The 19,709-nt window shown below is 36.0% G+C and overlaps 3 protein-coding genes across 4 annotated transcripts; 2 read left to right on the top strand and 1 right to left on the bottom strand.

The window, feature by feature from the left end:
* The first annotated feature begins 8,708 nt into the window (after positions 1-8,708).
* Positions 8,709-11,436, top strand: RHL1 (root hair initiation protein root hairless 1 (RHL1)). Its single transcript, XM_079069772.1, has 10 exons — positions 8,709-9,130; positions 9,437-9,547; positions 9,636-9,722; positions 9,806-10,026; positions 10,114-10,212; positions 10,287-10,416; positions 10,532-10,583; positions 10,676-10,710; positions 10,937-10,978; positions 11,211-11,436. The coding sequence occupies exons 1-10, from the start codon at positions 8,807-8,809 to the stop codon at positions 11,238-11,240; spliced, it is 1,131 nt and encodes a 376-aa protein (XP_078925898.1). The 5' UTR covers positions 8,709-8,806; the 3' UTR covers positions 11,241-11,436.
* A 1,646-nt stretch (positions 11,437-13,082) lies between these two features.
* PARC6 (plastid division protein) lies at positions 13,083-17,328 on the top strand. The gene is made up of 12 exons (XM_079070810.1): positions 13,083-13,582; positions 14,011-14,124; positions 14,242-14,379; positions 14,476-14,580; positions 14,669-14,791; positions 14,869-15,237; positions 15,352-15,447; positions 15,515-15,634; positions 15,745-15,810; positions 15,887-16,615; positions 16,825-17,015; positions 17,100-17,328. The coding sequence occupies exons 1-12, from the start codon at positions 13,298-13,300 to the stop codon at positions 17,182-17,184; spliced, it is 2,421 nt and encodes an 806-aa protein (XP_078926936.1). The 5' UTR covers positions 13,083-13,297; the 3' UTR covers positions 17,185-17,328.
* LOC145136705 (Rhodanese/Cell cycle control phosphatase superfamily protein) lies at positions 17,293-19,484 on the bottom strand. 2 transcript variants are annotated; one of them, XM_079070811.1, is made up of 8 exons: positions 19,021-19,484; positions 18,826-18,879; positions 18,582-18,731; positions 18,309-18,432; positions 18,132-18,223; positions 17,912-18,015; positions 17,582-17,839; positions 17,293-17,500 (listed from the first exon to the last, which is right to left on the bottom strand). In XM_079070811.1, the coding sequence occupies exons 1-8, from the start codon at positions 19,342-19,344 to the stop codon at positions 17,371-17,373; spliced, it is 1,236 nt and encodes a 411-aa protein (XP_078926937.1). In that variant the 5' UTR covers positions 19,345-19,484; the 3' UTR covers positions 17,293-17,370. The 2 variants fall into 2 exon arrangements, with proteins under 2 accessions (XP_078926937.1, XP_078926938.1); XM_079070812.1 differs by having other exon boundaries at positions 18,582-18,726; positions 19,021-19,143.
* Positions 19,485-19,709: the final 225 nt, after the last annotated feature.

Raw genomic sequence — 19,709 nt, 5'->3', positions numbered from 1 at the left:
ACATTTTCCACCAAAACTAAAATGCTTATGAACTCACCAGCTTTATGCTGATATTCTTTCAAAACTGCTTGTATTCTCAGGGGATTAGTGGACAGATACTTCCAGGCTTTTGGAGAAGTCGGCGCGTTAGAGTCACGTCTTTCGATTTTACTTTTGTCATGAACAAAACTATGTACTAAGCCAATGTAAACCTTTTTCCTATATGTATTCAATGTTTGGTTGTGTTTACTATGCTTGCTGTGATACAACTGTTGTGATACTACGCATGACGTCCTCCAACCCCGAACGTTTCCGTCGTTCCGGTTTAGGGGTGTGACATCCTCCGTTCGTAAAAACAACAAGACAATTAAGTCAGGGGTGGTTATCTAGATAACTGTGCCTAGCAGTGGTCTGACACCGTGAGGTATTTTACCCCAGACTCACCTTATCAGGCAATACAACGTCAGACATACCTGGTAGTGGTCTATTACTGACACACTCTATTATGCAGTCTACGAAGTTCCCTCAGTTACTCCGCGAAAGGAAACGCTGACACACAAAGCTCATCAAAAGAAAAAGCATGGGAAAATACTAATAAAGTACTCCCGTACGCTCCCGTAAACTAACACACACTAGTGTAAAAAAGGACTTTGTACATGATAGTACTTTTGGCACATTATAGTACCCTGGTATGAGTAGGACTTGTACCCTATAACATAATAATACCCTGGCACAAGCAGCACCTAAGATACAAAGCTTTGAAAAATACTAGGTACATAGAAAGTACGTTTGTATGTAGGACATACTCCATCGATCATCAATCTCCTCGAACAGAGCTTCTACTCTCTATTCCGATCACACACGTACCCTTAATAAGATACTACCCATTATCTAAACTTAATTGAACTAAGCATCTCTTTTAAGTCTTATTTCTTCTCTGGGCAAGCCTACAATGTTTATAATCAACTTTCAATACTAACCATGTTTCAGAAACACTATCCTATATTAGTGTAATATTTTATACAAAGTACTATGTATTAACATACATTTGTCTTCTCATTTATAATACTTCTTTTATTATTATCATGTAAATACATCTTAACACATATAGATCCATGTCTGGTTTGCATAGCGTATATCATCAAATATACATATAACACATATTTCCAGATAATAAGCATATAACTCACATATAAACTTTCAACATATATTTAATACTTTTATTAATACTTGTATTAAAATCATGTTCATGAAAGGGACTATGCACTCACTTGTTAAAGTGACGACTTGAAATTTGGGCAACGTTTCGCTTCTATCAACTGTCTTTTCCTTTGATGTAACCTAGCATTATTATCGTTAAGTTTTAGTCTAATATTTATTGCGACTAATTATTAGCCTAGATTCATCATTAACTCAAAGTCTACTTCAAGATCTATCAAGTAAGGAACAACCGGGTAGGATCATATCGGTGGTAGGGTCTGTTTGGTATACGAAGCATACTGTGTGGAAATCCCACTTTAAACACCTCACTAAATCACAACCTAGACATCATCCCCGTAAGTAGATCAATCAGTATAACGACTTTGAATCACTGATAAATCGTATTTATAGGTTCATAATAATGACTTATGACTATAAATATAAGTTACACTGAAAATAGAATAATGTAGCTTAACTTACCGAGCTTTTAATGAAAACCGGGAAATTAAACGGGCATAACTCCGACTCTAAAGACTTCTTTCATCGGCTTTTTGACGACTCAGAGTTTCTCTATCACACCCTAAACTAGGAGAAATCGATCAAGAAATAAAGAAGGATTCTAGAGAGAGTTTAGAGGAATGGAGTAAGGAAATATGAAGAATTCATCCTCTATTTATAGGTTTGATCATAGAGTAGGCCCTAAGTTTCATCTGTATCTTCCGCGTACAAACTCCGTTTTCTACGTTATTTATATCAACGCGTTGGTATTTACGAGTACTACAACTTTCATTTAGAACCCGTCGGCTAATTCTCATTCTATCTCAGATTTACAAAATTGTATCAAATTTATCGCGTTCGAAGAGTAGGGACTAAGTTTCGTCCATATCTTTAACATAAGAGCTCTACTATCGACGTTCTTTATATCCACGTGTTTGTATTTACGAGTGCTACAACTTTCATTTAGACTCCATCGGCTGATTCTCATTCTATCTCAAATTTACAAATCTGTATCGAATTCGTCGCGCTCGAAGAGTAGGGACTAAGTTTTGTCCATATCTTTCGCATACGAGTTCCGTTTTTGACTGTCTTTTTATCGTTGAACTCCTATTAACGATATCTTCATTTATCATTTAGATTATTCTGGCTAAAAATCGACCGATCTAAAATTCGATTTCTGAGTTGTACACTGATACGCTAAATCTTAGAAAAATCATAACTTCCTCAAATGAAGTCAGATTTTGACGTTCACTATATGCACGCTCTCGGTTTAACGGATACTATGACTTTTGTTTATACTACTAAGGATAAAAAGTAATTTCTCAAAAATTTACTTTTTACGATACGCAGAGCCGTGTCGGTTTATCCGTAAAACTTCAACGAATCATAACTTCTTCGTTATAAGTCAGATTTCAATGTTTTTTATATGTATGAAATCCTTGTGACATATACTATAACTTTTGTTAATATTAAATAATCTTCTATCAAAAAGCCATTTTCAACGCTTATTATTTCTAAATTGACTAGCCCGAATTTGCGGACGTTACATGGTGATTGTCGTCTTTGACTTTGACCGTTGACTTTCGGCTTGGGTTGACTTTTGGTCAAACTAAGGGTTTTGGAGTATAGTTGTAACACCCTGTGTAACATCCATAAAAATTCATAAAATATAAACTTTTCAAAACAACCCTTTTTCTAAAGAAGTGTTTACAAAAACCGTTGTTCCCAAAACATTATTTAAAAATCAGAATCGCTTTCAACATAGTTTTCAAAATATTTACATTATCAGAGTTTCCCAAATATCATAAGTCCAAAACGCGAGGATGTGTACGGTCACGCCTTCACCTTGCCACGATTCACTGAAGTACTTGAAACAATAAACCAAAACTGTAAGCACGAAGCTTAGTGAGTTCCTCCAAAGTACCAAAACCAAACATATAACAAATACAATTAACACCATGCTCAAATACTCATGTCGGGTCCAGTCAACCATCGGGTCGGAATACCCCAGGCCTATTGACTGACGCACAAAGCAGTTCAGTCTCACCACATACCATACTATCATATCGGTTCCAGTCAACCATCGGGTTCGAATACCCCAGGCCCAATTAACCCTCGGGTTGGAATGCTAATACACAACGGGTCCAGTCATCCTCGGGATGGAATACCCTCAAGCCCTCAGTACGAGTCTGGCATACCGCCCGGTCCTCAGCTCGTATCTGGAATACTCCTGGGTTTGTTGGCTACAACACGGAGAAGTACAACCTCAACCCAACACAACATGCCGACATATAACATATAAACATATAAACAGTCTACATACAGGGGCAGATCTACAGATCACTTGTAACATTCATAAAAATCATGCCAAATTTGAACTTTTTAAACATTTAAAATCGTTAAGTTATTACAGTTCTTTTTCAAAATAGTATCATATCAGAGTTCCCAGAAATCATAATCATAAATCGAGGAAGTGTACGGTCACGCCTTCGCCTTCCCGCGATCATCCGAAGTACCTGAAACAATAATCGATAAATGTAAGCTCGAAGGCTTACCGAGTTACCCCCAAAATACCAACGCCATAAACATATCAATAACATATAAACAAACAACATGCATAATTAGCCTTTAGCCTGACTGGACCGCCTCGCAGGCCTTCAACCTATCTGGACCGCTCTCCGAGCCTTCGACACGTCTGGACTGCCTCGCAAGGCCTACAACCTATCCGGACCGCTCGTCGGGCCTTCGGTTTGACCAACAAGCCCTCATGGGCCTGTAGTCTATCCGGACCGCCCTGGGTATGTTGGCCTTCAGCATAAAGCAGGACCGCCTCAACCCAACCCCCAATCAAACATACATGTGCACATAATATCATACGCTAGCATATATAACATGCAACTGATCTAATAGATCATCAATCATAGCAACATCCTATAACCAGGACACAGACCTAACTGGTCACTAACATATCATCATCCTATATACCAGGATACCGACCTAACCAGGTCACTAAGCATATCACCATCCTAACTACCAGGATGTAAATCAATAAGTATATCATGCAATAAACCCGAATACAAATCCGATAAGGGCCGACATTGGTGCCTTAGACCCTGTTGATATAGTGAGGATAACTCACCTCTCAGCTGACGAATGGAAGTGATAAACTCAAACTCTCGAACCACGGCCACGAACTCCACCACCTATATTTACCATAAAATCATTCCCATAAATTTCCAATTTACCAAAATACCCCAGAAGTCAACTAGTAAATCCTTGGTCAAATTCAATGTCAACGGTCAAGTTCAAAAGGTCCATGTTGACCTGACTCATCGAGTGTCGTTCACTAACTCGTCGAGTCCTCCCTGAACTCGAGAAGTCGTGAAATCCCCGGTTGACTCGTCGAGTTTCCCTGCAACTCGCCGAGTTTATGTCTGTCCAAATGTCGGGAAAACCCTAGCTGACTCGCCGAGTCCATGCAGAAATCCTTGCACGACAATCTTCATCGGACTCGCCGAGTTGGCCATGCAACTCGTCGAGTCCGTTCAGTCCTTTCTCCACCCAGACGATTTTTAAGCCACTTTAAGGCTCCATAATGCAGATCTAAGCTCTTAAGGCATACTTCTAACGTAAAGTTGCAAACTTTACGTACATGCAAGGTGATAATGGCCCAAATCAAGCTAATGAAAGGTTCTAAGGGATGAAGAAGGTATTAACTCACTAAAGGCTGAAACTTTATGATCTTACAGACCAAGATAAGCCTAGATCTGATGTTGCAACTTCAGATCACGCCTAATACCCAAAATAACATATCAACATTGCCAAAGTGGCCCTAATCTCATACATGCATAGATCTAGATAGAATAAGGTCAAGGTAACAACTTGTTACCTCAAAAACGATGCTAAGATGAAAAGAACTCGGATCTACAGCCTTCCTCTTGTTCCAAACTTGAGTGCTTCAAGATCTTCCTTCCACAATTCACCACAAAGCTTAATATCACACAAAAAGAGAGAAAAACGGCGATTTAGGGTTTCTGGACTCACAAGGGGCTGTAAGGAGAGGCTAAGGGGCAAAGGATCCTTTAAATAGGGTGCAAAACCCCGGTGATTAGGGTTTTTCATTCCAGCTCCAACTCGCCGAGTCGGGTTCACCGACTCGTCGAGTTGGTCACTTAAACCACATGGCCAAACGCGTCCCTACTCGACGAGTCTAGGCACCAACTCGTCGAGTAGATCTTCTGATATGGACATAAAACTGTAAAGATATATACCTGGGAGTCGGGGTGTTACATCACTACTCATAACATCATCCTATAAACCAGGATACCGATCTAACAGATCACTACTGAACAATAACATACTATCACATAACATAATATCTAATCCAATGGGCTGACCTTGGTGCCTTCGACCCAAAAGTACAGTGAGGAAAACTCACCTCGAATGCAGAAGCTCACTAAAAGAAATCCCTAGCTGCTGCCCTGCCGGCTTCCCGAGTTATCAATACCAACAACACACCCAATTATCAATTGGGTTCCATGCTATAATCCATAATCCTTAATTGGGGTAAAATGACCATTTTACCCCTGACCCAACATGAACTAAATCTGAGGCCCAAACCAAAAGATCCACAAAGGCCCACTAATGGCCTAATTTTCCAAATTGGGCCCAACCCCATATGGGCCTTATCCTAAGCCCATAATTTTCCGTATTACAATTCAGATTACCTCAAGTACACCTTAGGACAAACTTGCTCAAAGACATAAATCGAAAGTCAAAGTCAACGGTCCAAGTTTACCCAACTCACCGAGTTGTCCTTCAACTCGTCGAGTTTCTCCATCAACTACACATATCGGGAAAACCAAGTCAACTCGCCGAGTTGACCAACAACTCGCCGAGTTCCTCTATCAATCTGAAAATGGCGTGGGAAAAACGAGCCAACTCGTCGAGTTTATCCATAAACTTGCCAAGTTCGCCAAAAACCCACAACTTAATACATTAAGCACTTAATCCATAAGGACATGACTCCAAAACATAGATATGACTTCCTTGAGCTAGAAAACCACGTAAAGTTGCCAACTTTATGCTTATGCATGTCTAAATGAAGCTCTTAAGCTTAGAATGGACTTAATAATTGACTTAATGCATGCATAACACCAAAATCCTCATAAAGTTTGCACCTTTAAACTCAAGGGTACCAAAACCAACTCAGATCTGAAAGAACAACCCCTTAAATGACTTCACTCCATCATCATCCCCCAAAAGAGGCCAAAACACAACAAAAACCAAAACAAGGAGATCTAATCATCTACAAATCAAGGTATGAACTTGATACCTTAAAGTGACTGCAAGAAATGGCGTGATTCTGGATCCAAGACTTCCTTCTCCAAGCCAGAAGCTTCAAGATCTTCTAATTCTTTCACAGTGCACAAAATAAACACCAAACTTCCTTCCAAGGCTCAAAAACTTGACAATGGAGGCTACAACTCTTTTTAGGGTTTTGATAACAATGGAGGCTGATAAGGAGGCTAGAAAAAGGATTTAAGGCCTTTAAATAGGGTGCAAGACCCTAAAAATTAGGGTTTCCTTCCCAGCTGCCAACTCGCCGAGTTGAGGCATCTCAACTCGTCGAGTTGGTTCATTAAACCATCGCGATCCTTCCATATTAAACATGTCGAGTTGGTCCCTCCAACTCGTCGAGTTCACCTAGAAATAGGGTTATTCTCAACAATTTCTCTTCACGATTTCGGATGTTACACCCTGTTTCGGGTCGTTTTATAATTCATGGCCGTGACCCGAAGGTCAGGTATCATAAGGCTTCGGGTTTTGGTAATGAGAGGTTTAGACCCATTTGGATGTGGGTATTGTAGATTGTGTGATCTAAGAGTTCGGTTTGTGCTTTGGAGTCAAAAGGTAAAATGGGAAAGTAGTGTTCAGACTTCTGTTATGAATTATGGATTTTAGTTCGCTGTGTTTTAAGTCAAAAGTAATTAGATAGGGTTGTAGAACTCCTCAATACCTTTATGTGGATATAAAGATCGTCGAAATCGGAGTTGAAACGAAGAAGTTATGACCGTTTGAAGCAAGAAGTTAAATACTTCAAAAAACACCAAATAGAAGTTAAATACTTCAAAAAACATGAGTCTTGCAACCAAATAGTCTATTACAAGTCATAACCAAAGCCCGAAATAGTCTATTACAACAAAAACACAATCAAAGTAAAACACAAAGTCCGGTTTGGATGGTCGGTTTCTTGGGTCGGTTTGTCAGTTTTATGTATGGATCGGTTTCTCGGGTTAGATGGATCGGTTTCTGGGTAAAAATCGAAACCGAAACCGATTTTTCGGTTTTTAAAAAATTCAAACCCTAATCTTCGGTTTTGCTTTGCTTTTGGTTTCGTCGGTTTTAGTCAGTTTCTCGGTTTCTTGGTTCGGGTTTGCTCACCCTTAGTAAATATGCCTCCAATGATCTTAATGATTTGGAATACAATGTCTTTAATTGTAGAATAAATGATTAGTTGTAAACAACTCTTTTGAGATGACTATCATATGCATATGTATGTTAGAAAATTCATGTGTGTCGTGGGTTCATGATAAACTTGATGAAAGTACTCTTAGAAAAAGGTCGGACATTTATATTCATGAAAAATGATAAGATCATATAACTAATCCATTGTACGTGCTTATTCCTATAAAAAGACAAAATTAAAGTGTGTAAAATTCACACTAATTTGTCCCACAAAGCAAAATGGTTTGACAAAGTTTAAAACATGTTTGTTATTTTTTAATCAATACGTGCAACTTCGCCATTTGATAAACCAAAATATTTGTTTTCTCTAAAAATTACATTAGATGTTGTTGGAACAAATATATATATTTTTCTCCATGCTTCTTGATGTCTTTTCTTTGCCGATTGTTGCTTCCCTAAAAACATAAGGTAACGTTTGGTTCACATAATGTCTCTAAAAAAATGTAAAATTTATCAAAGAATTGGAATTACATATTTTGTTTGGTTGGTATAAAACAGAATTAGAATAAAACTTACTATTCCATAATATAAATGACATAATTGTGTTTATTGTTTTTTTTCTTAATTTTACTTTGTTTTATATGTAAATGTGTATTATACAAATTATAAAAATAGTACATGATGGTGACGATGGTGGTAGAGACGGTGGTAGTGATGATGATGGTGGTGTCGTGGTGGGTGATGATTGTGATTGTCGTGGTGATAGAGAGTAATATGGTAATATTCAACATTTTTTGAAAGAGATTTTAATTATATATATATATATATATATATATATATATATATATATATATATATATATATATATATATTATAAAATTTACATTCCCAAGTTATACTCGTTAAGAATTTCAATTCCTTTTTAAAGTTTGAACAAAACATGAGAAAATGATGATTGTGGTGAAAATCCCATCCAATTTGCCAAACAAATGAATAACAAAAGGGAAAAAAAAAATTCGTTTTTAACCCAAATCCAATTTAATATGCGATAATTCTACAATTGATTTTTAGTCGTGGCCTCGTGGGCGGTAGACTGTGTAGTGTGTACCCTGCTTGGTTACTAGTGAAAGCAGTCTTTTCCCGCCTTCCATAATCTCCACCGATGGCGAGAGGTGGTAATGATAAAAGTGGCCGGTCGGCGGCGGAGCAAACAAACCCTGAAGCAGAAGAACGGAAACGACTCAGAAAACTTGCAATTTCAAAGAACTTGCTATCTGAAGCTCCGGCGAAAGCTTCTTCGCTGGCTCTGAACCCCTCCAAGACAGTGATCAAACACCACGGTGCAGACGTACTCAGGAAATCTACCCGGAAGAATCGGTTTTTATTCTCATTTCCGGGTTTAATTTCTCCGATTTCTGGTGGCAAGCTCGGCGAGCTCAAAGATCTCAGCTCCAAAAACCCTATTCTGTACCTCGATTTCCCCCAGGTTTGTTTACTTCATCTAGTGATTTGCTTCCGTCTATGCTTAGGAATTCAATCCGGTTGAAAGTTGTGAGAGTTTATGAGTCCTCGTGTGTCTGGTAGGATTTGATAGATGTGAAAAATGTAAATGCCCCTTTCAACCAACTATTCAATTGCATTAGAAAGGGAAATAAATGTAAGATCTATCTTACTTGTCTATTCTACTTTACTGTGACTGAAATCAAGTTATGTTTAAGATTATTAATCATGGGGCATATGCCTGAATCACCATAAACTGACTGTGACTGGATCTTCTCTCTTCTGTATGTAGGGTAGGATGAAGCTGTTTGGGACTATTGTTTATCCCAAAAACAGGTACCTAACACTGCAGTTCTCTAAAGGTGGGAAGAACGTGATGTGTGAAGATTACTTTGATACCATGGTTAGTGTTTGTTTACTTCTTATCACCATTCTCTCATGATTTACAGGTCTGCAATTTTTAAGCTTCTTGAAATGTTTTACTTCTTCAGATTGTATTTTCTGATGCATGGTGGATTGGAACTAAGGAAGAGAATCCAGAAGAAACCCAACTCAGCTTTCCAGAAAATATGAATATGGTCACCACAATTATTAACTTTTTACCCACAATTGCAAATCAAATTCTTGGACATAATCTTGACATATTCCATATTTTCCACAGGGGCAGCAAAAAGAGTATGATTTTAAAGGTGGTGCAGGTTCAACAAGTGAAAGAATACAAGGGGTAACTCCAAGTAGAGTAACTCAGGTCAAAGTCAAACATCAGGAGACTCCTGTACATAAACTAGAAGAGGAATTTTCAGACAGTGAAAATGATTTACAAGATTTGAGTCAAAAAACACCAACTAGGCATTCAGCAAGGACTTCTGGAAAGAACTATAAGTAAGCATTCTTTCATTTATTGTTAATAGGTTTTGTGTTTATAAGCATACACATAACTAATAACTACGGATATATATTTTTTGAAAGGTTTGCAGAATCTTCTTCTGCAGATGATGCAATTGATTTGGATATCAACTCTGAATCTTCTAATGAGGAAGAAAATGTAACGGGTGGAAGTCCAATCAGGTATCTTCTGAAAACATTTTGTTTTAACAAAAATGGAGATTGAAAATTGAAAGTCCTTTTGCTATATTCTACAGTAAGGATCCTGAAGAAACAGAAGTGATTGAAGAAGCTACAGAAAGTAGTATTTCAGCAACAAAAGTGAAGGATCGTGGTTCTCTTGTTCAAGCCACTATCTCTACATTATTCAAGAAAAAAGAGGAAAAGGTCATACTTTAAATCATGAAATATTTTCGATCATTATTTCCACCATATACACTTTTAGAATAATTAATGTGTTAAGTGTTAATGACTTGTTTTATTAAACTTCTGATGTTTACAGATGGCAATAAAGGAAGAAAAGGGAAAAGGAGTTAAAGGAAGAAGAGCTAGTGGTATATTACTATATCATATGTTATATGATTGTTATTTTGTTTATTGTCTAGTAAGCATATTAGTCTAATTTATTGGTATATTTCTCACTTAGGTACAAAATCTACTCCAAGGAAGAAAAAGGCTAAGGTATTCTTATTAAATTTCTTTTATAAGATTACTTGCTAGAAATTGTTTTTTTCTTTTAGCAGTTTGGATTGATAAATATTTTATGTTCAAGTATATATTTAAAAAGGTTGTGAAAATATAGTGTCATGTTTACATAGTTTGCTGAGAAACTTTATATATCTTTCCTTAATTACTTAACAGAAATATTTCTAGATTTTCGTTTGACAACATTCTCATTTTTTTTTAGGTTGCTGATGATGAAATTGAAGATATATCAAATCCATCCGAGGTAAGATTTTTTATTACCAATCAGCTTTTTACAATTTTTACTTAATGTCACTTATTATATATTCATATGATGAAATAATCACTTCAAGATTCATGTATATGTGATAATGCAAATTGTGTAATTACACATGGTTTTAGTATAAGTAATAGGGTTAAATGCAAGAAATTGTATTGTATTTTCATTGTTGAAATTTTTGGATTCAACTAATTTCATCCTCAAATGATATGTTCAGGATTCAAGTGATGAAGACTGGGGTGCTTGACTTGACATTTAAAGTCAACCGAAGCTCTTGGGAACATTCTTCATCAAATGTTGTATGCATATGTTTCAATTGATTTGTGCACTATTATAGTCTTATGGATTCTTTTCATTACAAAGACCTGTTGTTGTCTATGTTCCATAGAATTATAGCGTTTAAATTTGACATGTAATTTTATTAAAATGTTTGTTTTGTCAAATGTGTAAAACGAAATGGATAGAAATATCAATGTGACATGAAATATCTCAATAAATATATAGTAACAGAGACAACAACGTTATTAAAACTTAAAACGAAAATAAATCTTGACAAACTTATAAATCGTTGCTTGTTATCATCTTATTTAATCTTACCATTGTTTAACATCTTAGAAATTCTTTGGTGTTTGACTTTGGATTATGAGTTCATATACCCCTTGACTTTGGATACTTGTTTATGTACCCCTTTGATTTGGATTATTATTTATTACACCCTTGAGATTTGATTTGTTGGTTATTAAACCATTCTGAGCTAAATTTGGGTCCCTTGTATCCTTGATTTGATATTATTGAGTTTTTGAAAACTTTGTTGGTTTTCTATTGATTTTGGAGATTTGAATCGACTATAATGATTGTCATCATTACTTACTCAAAATTAGTCAACATCGAGTATTCCCACCAGATATTCCATTGCCTAACTATAATTTAACATCTATTTAGATGAAGACCTAGAGATAAGAACGGAAGATGACAATGAAAATTTTGAAATCCAGTTTGTATGGTATTTTGATATAAATTGTAACAACCTTATTATTTCAAACTTTAAACTATGATTATGATATTTGAGACTGTTATTCTGCACTTTTGACCTTCAAAATGAGATTTAAAATCAAAAAGATTTTAGAAGTTTTTTAAAATTTACCTTAACAATGGGTGTTTCACAAATCTTTATATCAATGCCGCTTTAGTTTTTTGCCCACAAAGAAAGAAATAAGTGAATAAAACTTTAATAATCGATAATATAATTAAAAGATACTTGACGAATATTGTTTCAAAATATCACAAGTTTTATAACGCTTGCGATCAAATTTTATACCTCAAGTGGTTGAATTTGACTTAAAATATCAGTTGACATTTGCAGATTAAGCGATTAAACTCAACATAATCTTAATTGGCATTTGTAAATTGATTATTATTTACATTGATTGTGTTTGTGTTTGATGACGTTTAACTTATTTTAAAATAATATAAAAAATTCCCAAGCCAATACACTTTTGGAAACTTCACATTGCAATGACTATTCTAAAAAAAAATACATCTATCAATTACAATTTATTTCCGCACAACATGCGATAATACATTAATACCTCTAATTTTTTGATAAAACCAATTGGATATCCTAATCCTAACTATTACTTGTTAGTTTTGGTCCCTAGTAATTGGCTTTATTTGTTGATTTCTAATTCCCCTTTAGGCGCACACAAGAAAACACAATGTCCATTTAACATGCTAAATTAGTTTTATTTGTATCAAATTCTTCAAGGTATGATAACAATTATAATCTTTGAATAATGTTAAAACGGACTGATAGTATGATTAGTCGCTTTCTGTTTTTTTAGTCACAATCTTATTTCATTCTCATGTGGTTTGAGTATTATTGTTATTATCTTGAATAATTGTGAAATTAGAAATTTCTTAGATTAAAATCGGTGTAAATGACATTAATTCAGACGTTATGTAACTTTTTTTTCTTACGTTCTATAATTACCTTACCATTACCATGTTTAAAACATTTTACAAAAATCTCGAGAGCTATATATATGATCCAACCAACAAAAAGAAAAAAGAAAAAAAAAGAAAAAAAAAAAGGGAAAGGGAAAGGGATTTCCAAGGCTCAATGGAAAAGGTACAAATTGCAATTCCAGAAGTTCCTTTAGCTGCTTTTTGGGCCATGGCTTCCTCTCGCCCTTCTTCTTTCCAATTCTTTCCACAAGCTTCAATTGCATTGTAACATTGTTCTTTCCTTCATTCACTCACTCTCTCTTTCTATCTGCTACTTGAGGGACACCGGCGTTTTCTTCCATGGCAGCATTATTTGTTGATTCATCACACATTTTACTTCTGTGCTGCTACATCTCTCCAAACAACAAGACTCACACGAGATTCAGTAAATACAGCTCCAGTGAAGTTACCAGTTCTTCTTATCCTTCTAGGGTTTCGTTTGATTCGTTGTCGAGAAGGCGTCAACGACGAATTTTGCTGTCTGTAAGCGGTCGCGAAATTGCTGACGTTCGTGTCGCTGATAATAGCAACAATGTTCATCATACACGATCAGCATTTGTTGAGATACCTGTCACTTGCTACCAGGTTCCTTGTACTTGTTTCATGATTAATTTGTGCCTTATTGGTGTCAATTTCTTGACACTGTACTCTCATATTCACCACTCACAGTTACATGTATCCTTAATATCAGATTGGCTCTAGATTTGACCAAAACAAGCATCCAATGTTATTGATTACTCTGTTGCTGTAATTATACTGTATATTATTGGGTTTAACTGTCTAATACTGGGATCAATTAATCTAATCTGACTGATAGTGGTTATATGAGGGATTTCTTAGTGGTACATCCTTGTATATATCTCTCTCTGCTTCATCATGTATAGTCTTTAATATTTCTACCAACCGCAAATGAGATGACTTATGTTGCCTCTTGTTGAAGACTAGGGTATTTGTGACCTATGATAAGTTAAGATGCTTATCAATCTGAATTACTTACAATGAACATATTGCAGATTCTTGGTATTCCCGATAAATCAGAGAAAGATGAGATTGTTAAGTCCATGAAGCATCTAAAACTTGCTGAGATTGAAGAAGGATACACCATGGATACTATTGTTTCTCGCCAGGTGCCTTTAAATCTATTTTAATATCCCTAGTAACATTAGTATGATCCCTTTGTTACAGGATAACAATAAACTCGCTACATAAGCATTGATATGTAGCTTCTTTTTGCATATTTTCAGAATCTTTTAATGGATGTGCGTGATAAGCTTCTTTTTGAAGCAGACTATGCTGGTAATGTAAGAGAAAAAGTTCCACCAAAGTCATCTCTTCAAATTCCATGGTCCTGGTTGCCTGGTGCACTTTCCCTCTTACAAGAGGTAGATGATTCTTGGAACTACATTGTATTGTTTTTCATTTTTTTTCATGTTCTTTTGAATTTCTTATGATGTATATCTAATTTAAGTTTATTCTAGGTTGGAGAAGAGAAGCTTGCTCTAGATATTGGGCGAACAGCACTACAACACCCTGATTCTAAGCCTTTTGTTCATGATTTGCTTTTATCAATGGCTCTTGCAGAGGTAAGAAAAGGCAGAAAGAGGTTTGAGCATGCCACCTGTCTTTTCCTTCACATTTTCTTATTATAGCCTTATAGGTGCTTTCTTGAAGTGTGCTATAGCAAAAGTAAACTTTGAAAAGAACAAGATTTCCCAAGGATTTGAAGCTTTAGCTCGTGCTCAGTCTCTTCTCAAAAGCAAACCTTCACTTGAGCAGATGACATTGTTATCTCAGGTGCTTTTTACTTCACTTCCCTTTTATTCAAATAAAGAAACACCCTAAACGGAAATATCAATTACAATATGCATTAGATTGAAGAATCTTTGGAAGAGCTTGCTCCTGCATGCACATTGGAGTTATTAGGCATGCCTCATACACAAGAAAATGCTGAGAGGAGAGTAGGGGCAATTGCAGCCTTAAGGGAACTGTTAAGACAGGGACTGGATGTGGAAAGTCAATGCCAAATAGAAGATTGGTCAACCTTCTTGAATCAAGCTTTAAATAAGCTCATGGCTGCAGAAATAGTTGAGCTTCTTACTTGGGATAGTTTAGCTAATACGCGAAAGAACAAGAAGTCACTCGAGTCACAGAATCAAAGAGTAGTAGTTGATGCAAATTGCCTCTATACTGTAATGATGGCCCATATTGCCCTTGGTTTTTCAAGCAAGCAAATAGAGATGGTATATTCCTTTTGGAAACCCGGTACATTTTTTATTTATTTTAAGCTCACATATCTAAAAAAAAAATACATCTCACATATCTATTCATTAAAGTCTTTTCATTTTGTTTTGTAGATTAAGAAAGCAAAAAGCATTCTTGAGTGTTTCGTGGCATCAGAAGGAATTGCTTTAAAACTTGAAGAAGCCTTTTGCTTGTTTCTACTAGGAGAGGTGATTTTCTCTTGTATAGAATGTGTTTAATCAACATATTGAGGGCTATATTCGTCATTTTGTATAGGGCGATGAGGCTGTGGTTATTGAAAGGCTTCAACAAGTTGAGACAAATTTAAATTCAACTTCAAGAACTTTGTTATCACGGATGGACATCAAGGATGCTTCAAATGCCAAGAAGTTGCTTGTATGTTTTTGTTTATGCATTTTTTACAAAATTTCAAATGCCTTTAAATCATGGGTTATGTGATAAATGTAGATATAATCTCACACAAGAATTGTTGCTGGATTGATCAGGAATCATGGGTAAAGGATGCTTTACTTGGCTTGTTTCCAGACACAAGGGATTGTTCTCCATCTTTGGTGAGTTAATACTTGTTCAAAAACATATCTGTTTTTAGTCTTAAAAGAAGCTAATTTTTTAAACAAATTTCTTCAGGATAACTTTTTTGTTGGTGAAAAGAAGGTTTCTGAAAACAAGAATAGAAAAAGAGCACCACAAACATCACCAAGTTTAAACCAGAGACCACTTTCTTCTACTTTTTCATCTGATTGGAGAACTATTGAAGATCATTCATCTTCACCACGTCTTGGGTCAACTGTGAAACAGTTGACTCCATCAAATCTACAAAGCCCACTAATAGCAAACAATTTGAAACCCGAAAGCTATCCATCTGTTCAATTAAAGAGAAATTTAGGAGTACACTATGATAAAGTTTGGGAAATTTGGTTGGATCCAAATAACACAATTAGGTATATGAGCTTTGCCACAGCAATGTTTTGCTTATTATTTGCAACCATGGGTGTGCGGTTTCGTGGGCCCAGGAGGGTATCTAGTTGGGCCCTCAGTGGGCCCAACACGGGATCACTTACAGAGTCTTCTCATGGTCTTTGGGGATCTGCTTGTGATAAGGGGAATCTTATTGCTAAAATGGTGATGTCATTGTGGTCAACGCAAAAGGAAAAAGTCAAGGGTGGAATCGAAGGTGGAGGTGTAAAAGATTCTAGCATGGGTGCGAGTTTAAATTCATGTAAAAAGAGATCAATGCGTGTGGAAGAAGCTGAAAGTCTTGTTAAACAATGGCAAACTGTTAAAGCTGAAGCTCTTGGGCCTAATCATCAACTTCATAATCTTGTTGATGTTCTTGATGAGTCGATGCTTCTTCAGGTAAGTAATGTTTTGCTTAGGGGCTGTTTCTTTTTAACTTAATGGTAACAAAAGGGTAAAATAGACATTTACTCATGTTCAGAGGGTTCATCGAGTCAATCATGTTATCAAGAGTATGAACCTTTTAAATATTTGTTCAAAACGTATAATAAATCTTTGACTTTTTCAAGGTCTCTGATATTTACAACTTTCCATTAATCTGAACACAGTGGAAGGGTTTAGCTGAGTCAGCAAAAGACAGGTGTTGCTTTTGGAGATTTGTTTTGCTGCAGTTGACTATTCTTCAAGCAGACATTTTGTCAGATGAAACAGGTAAGGAAATGGCAGAAATAGAGGCTCTTGTTGAAGAAGCAGCTGAACTTGTGGACTCATCTCATAAGAAGAACCCAAATTATTATAGGTAAATATTTTGCATTTTTACGAATTTACCCTCTTAACAATCATTACAAACTATATTGATAACATTAATTATGACTAATTTCAGTACCTACACGATTCGATATTTACTGAAGAAACAAGAAGATGGATCATGGAAATTCTGTGAAGGTGATGTTGAAATCCAATCATGATCATACATACTCATTGTCTGGAGCTCTTACAAGTTTTTTCATATCTTTGTTCCTTTTTTATAACCTTGATAGAACATTGTTGTGGGTTTAGTTTAACTGTTTCAGAAATGTACAAAAAATTAATTTTATTAGGTGTTCATATTACACTTTGTGTCTTCCACTACAATGCCAATGGATCTTTAATCTTTATGTGTCGCGATAGTGATGCCATTTTTTGTATCTTTCATGACCTGAAAGCACAGGTCTAATCCTATCAGCAGATGTACATTGTGAACAACAGCATCCTCTTAACTCATCCATGCAATTCAAACAACACCTGAAAAGAAAAAAAATATTGTTTATGAACATCGAATTATAAAAAAAATATAAAACTATGGTACACACTAAAGTTACTTACAGGAATAGCAGATTACAATCCAGGTTTGCACAATTCCGATGTCTCAATTCCGAGACTTGTGAATTACAAATATAGCATTTAGCAAACACAACATCATCATGAACTTTGGTTTCATCATGTTTAACTACTGAAGGTGGTGGTAGAGAGAGGCGAGAGTCAAAAACAAATAAATTTCCAATCCATTCCACCGAGCCTTCACACTCTAGATAATGTGAGATTCCTCCTCTCAATGTATACAGCTTTTTGTAACCCCTTTGTCTATCAAATCATACACAACTCATTATTCACATATAATGACATATATACATTTACATATACACACACACATACCTAAGGATAGTGGAATATACGTCGCAACGAATACCACCTGTGCAATACATTAATATCTCTGTATTTTCTTTGTTAACATTAGCTAAAGGATCTGAAGCAACGTCCTGTATCAAATGAATAAACATGGAGATAAACAAACGATTGATAGATACATTTTATAATTTGAAATCTGATATTTGACTTGTACATGACAAACATGGAGCAAGTTATATTTATATACCTCTGATTCAGATATCCCGAAAGTTGTGCTCCTGAAACAGTCTACATTTGGTCGTTGAGCTCCACGAAAGTGACCAATATCCCATTCATAACCTAAATACCAAAACCATATTACCACAATAATAATTAATTAATGTGTTAAATATGATCAAATAAGGAGAGGGGAGAAGAAAAGTACCGTTTCTGACATCTAATAAAATGACATTTCTATCCTCGAGTCTCTTCCTCCATTCAGATGGTGTGAGAGGCGTTGCTCGCATAGATGAGTCGGTTAAAGGAAGATGTGATACCCCTCCTTCCAACTGAACAAAATTAAAACAAATTTAAAAACATTTAATAAAAAAGAATAATTTCCACCTCTAGACTTGATTCATTTTCCTGACTTTTTGTATCAAGAAAAACCATGTCTAGCAAAAAAAATCAGCTTAGAGGAGTGTGACTGCTTTCTTGCCTGTACAAGAGAAGGTTTATACCGCAGTTTGAGTCTTGGGAAAGCATGCCTGTGAACAGGAGGTGATATCTGAACTAATATATCATTAAATCTCTCATCTTCTTTTAACCAATTCACGTATGCAAGAGCATCTTCTGATGGCCCACTGTACTGCACCACAAATTAACCAAATTAGGCTTCATATCATTCTTCAAATATGATTCAGGCCCAATTTAGATGCCATGCAGGAATCGTTTTTACCTACCTGAGCATTGATTCCTTGTTCATTCATGTATATCCGACCATGTATGTCACGACCCTACAAGTAAGTCATAAGTCATCAGTCATCACCACAACCTAATCATTTCAATTGCACATTCAAACACCCACTACAACGCTTATCAAAATCAACTTCAACATTGAAATGAATTCCTTATAATTGAAAACAGAAAATGGGAACCTGTAGAAATGCAAGGTGTTTGGAGACCTCCTGTTCTGGGTCTTTGATGAACACAAACCGGTAGAAATTAACTACTAAAAAAACCCTTTCACCCTCCTCAAAGACCTCATCGGCTTTATCCCGCTCCCGTCTTACCCAGTTGGGTTTCTTAGTCGATGACGATGATAATGTGGAAGAGCATTTACAAGGTTGTAATCGAATTTTGATGCTCCTATATTTAACTGGAACTGAATATGATGAAAAAGTGGTCTTTCGAGTGATTGTAGTGGAACATTTGAGACTTTTTGGTGGGATACATGGTAGGGTTAGAGTTAGAGAACACATAATCCTACGCTTACAGAAAGGAAAATGTGAGTTGCAATTGCCAGGAATTGGGTGTGGGATTTCCTCTGCTCTTCAGTTTCAAGTTTCAATCGCACGAGCTTATCCTGCCATGCCAGGCACTCGCACTCCTCTATGCTTCTATATGGAAAGGAAAAAAGCCACAAGCTTTTGTCGTTGTTTTGGGGCAAATCAACCCGGATCGACCCGAACCTCTCACTCTTTTGGCTTGGACCCGTGAAGAAGCTATTGTTGGATCTTGCAAATACACACAATGTCACAAATTTAATGTTTTTAAAACCGGTTTGAATCGGTCGGTTTGGATCGATGACGGGAACAGTTTAATAGCAATTGGTTTTATGTCAAAT

The sequence above is a fragment of the Lactuca virosa genome, chromosome 9, assembly GCF_052849685.1.
Source record: "Lactuca virosa cultivar CGN04683 chromosome 9, Lactuca_virosa_CGN04683_v6, whole genome shotgun sequence".
Taxonomy (NCBI): domain Eukaryota; kingdom Viridiplantae; phylum Streptophyta; class Magnoliopsida; order Asterales; family Asteraceae; genus Lactuca; species Lactuca virosa.
This window is presented reverse-complemented; position numbering and strand designations above follow the sequence as displayed.

What these genes read in the sequence shown, in the direction of transcription:
- RHL1 (XM_079069772.1), top strand. Translation starts at nt 8,807, where the DNA reads ATGGCGAGAGGTGGTAATGATAAAAGTGGCCGGTCGGCGGCGGAGCAA. An exon ending in TCAAGAAAAAAGAGGAAAAG is followed by an intron (nt 10,417 to 10,531) that starts GTCATACTTTAA and finishes TGATGTTTACAG; the next exon opens with ATGGCAATAAAGGAAGAAAA. An exon ending in ATATATCAAATCCATCCGAG is followed by an intron (nt 10,979 to 11,210) that starts GTAAGATTTTTT and finishes TGATATGTTCAG; the next exon opens with GATTCAAGTGATGAAGACTG.
- PARC6 (XM_079070810.1), top strand. Translation starts at nt 13,298, where the DNA reads ATGGCAGCATTATTTGTTGATTCATCACACATTTTACTTCTGTGCTGC. An exon ending in CACTTTCCCTCTTACAAGAG is followed by an intron (nt 14,380 to 14,475) that starts GTAGATGATTCT and finishes AGTTTATTCTAG; the next exon opens with GTTGGAGAAGAGAAGCTTGC. An exon ending in CAAATGCCAAGAAGTTGCTT is followed by an intron (nt 15,635 to 15,744) that starts GTATGTTTTTGT and finishes TGGATTGATCAG; the next exon opens with GAATCATGGGTAAAGGATGC.
- LOC145136705 (XM_079070811.1), bottom strand. Translation starts at nt 19,344, where the DNA reads ATGTGTTCTCTAACTCTAACCCTACCATGTATCCCACCAAAAAGTCTC. An exon ending in TCGGGATATCTGAATCAGAG is followed by an intron (nt 18,016 to 18,131) that starts GTATATAAATAT and finishes CATTTGATACAG; the next exon opens with GACGTTGCTTCAGATCCTTT. An exon ending in GATTGTAATCTGCTATTCCT is followed by an intron (nt 17,501 to 17,581) that starts GTAAGTAACTTT and finishes TTTTCTTTTCAG; the next exon opens with GTGTTGTTTGAATTGCATGG.